Source organism: Arachis duranensis, chromosome 1, assembly GCF_000817695.3.
Source record: "Arachis duranensis cultivar V14167 chromosome 1, aradu.V14167.gnm2.J7QH, whole genome shotgun sequence".
NCBI classification, from domain to species: Eukaryota; Viridiplantae; Streptophyta; class Magnoliopsida; order Fabales; family Fabaceae; genus Arachis; species Arachis duranensis.
In genome coordinates, this window is record NC_029772.3 from 17,816,265 (window position 1) to 17,817,433 (window position 1,169).

General features: G+C 35.7%; 1 protein-coding gene across 1 annotated transcript in view; it reads left to right on the forward strand.

Moving 5' to 3' along the window:
• LOC107480886 (probable prolyl 4-hydroxylase 9) overlaps positions 1 to 870 on the forward strand; it is a 4,505-nt gene extending 3,635 nt beyond the window's left edge. The window contains exons 7-8 of the mRNA XM_016101092.3: positions 31 to 150; positions 658 to 870. Of these exons, the coding sequence (XP_015956578.1) occupies positions 31 to 150; positions 658 to 744 (207 nt within the window). The 3' untranslated portion in view covers positions 745 to 870. The remainder of the gene's footprint in view (positions 1 to 30; positions 151 to 657) is intronic.
• Positions 871 to 1,169: the final 299 nt, after the last annotated feature.

Sequence of the window (1,169 nt, forward strand, 5' to 3'; positions counted from 1 at the left end):
CACCGGTAGTTTGCCATTATTATTCTGCAGAATGGCTCCAACATGGATGGTAGCTACAGTTACGAGAGCTGCATTGGTCTAAAAGTAAGGCCACGCCAGGGCGATGGGCTACTATTTTATTCATTGTTCCCTAATGGTACAATAGATCCGGTAGGTACTATCTCACCAGTTTTAACTTATTTAGCTGCCATCTGGTTAAAAACTAAATCAACAACCCAAAAACATAATGTGAATATAGGTTCTAAACTCATCATGTCTCTTTAGAATATGTTTGCAAGTTTTTATTTTGGAGGGAAATGGAAGAAAGGGAAGAGTTTGAAATGTGAAATGGACTAAGGTTTACAGTTCAAGCCCTTCCCTTTTTCTACAACTAGACAACTCAACACACTCTTAGAGTCTTAGCGACTCATCAAGCAATGACGAATCTTGAATCTACAATAATTTCATTTAGTTATATTTTAGATAAAAATTCAGCTTAGGTGGCAAAAAACCTGCTTAGCAAGTAAATTTTCCTCACTCAACAGTTATCAACGTTTCATGAGGTTACCAAATAAAAAGATGGTTATGCTTTGTGTCAGTTTTCTTATCATGTTGATAATGTGTGTTGTGTAAACTGAATTCCAATTGTTTTGACTCATTTATCTTATTATTTGACAGACATCGCTCCATGGGAGCTGCCCTGTGATAAAAGGGGAGAAGTGGGTGGCTACAAAGTGGGTAAGGGATCAAGAACAGTATGATTAGGTTCAAACTCTTAATAAATTGATCGTTCTACTCTCCTGCCTCTTATATCTTCTGTAATATCTACATGTATGCCGTACAATTTGACTTTTATGATCAAATGAATAATGAAAGGAAAAATTTTGGTCAGATGCTGAAATTGCATGATAGTGTAAAATTTGGTGTCATGCATGCAGCATGCAGCATACATGATTAGTTGGTCATCAGCCGTAGTGGCCTCCACCTTTCACCTTCTTCACATGATTTAATTAGGGGGTAAAAAAATTGATGTCATGCATAACATGATATGAAACTTACTGGAAACCTTCTTAAAACACAGGAATAATAAGAATCTATGTCACTTGATAAGTGAAAACAGCAACTTCCATTTTTTATTTTTTAAAGTACGAAGAAAAAGGGTTTTCAAGACATAACTGTCATCATTTCAT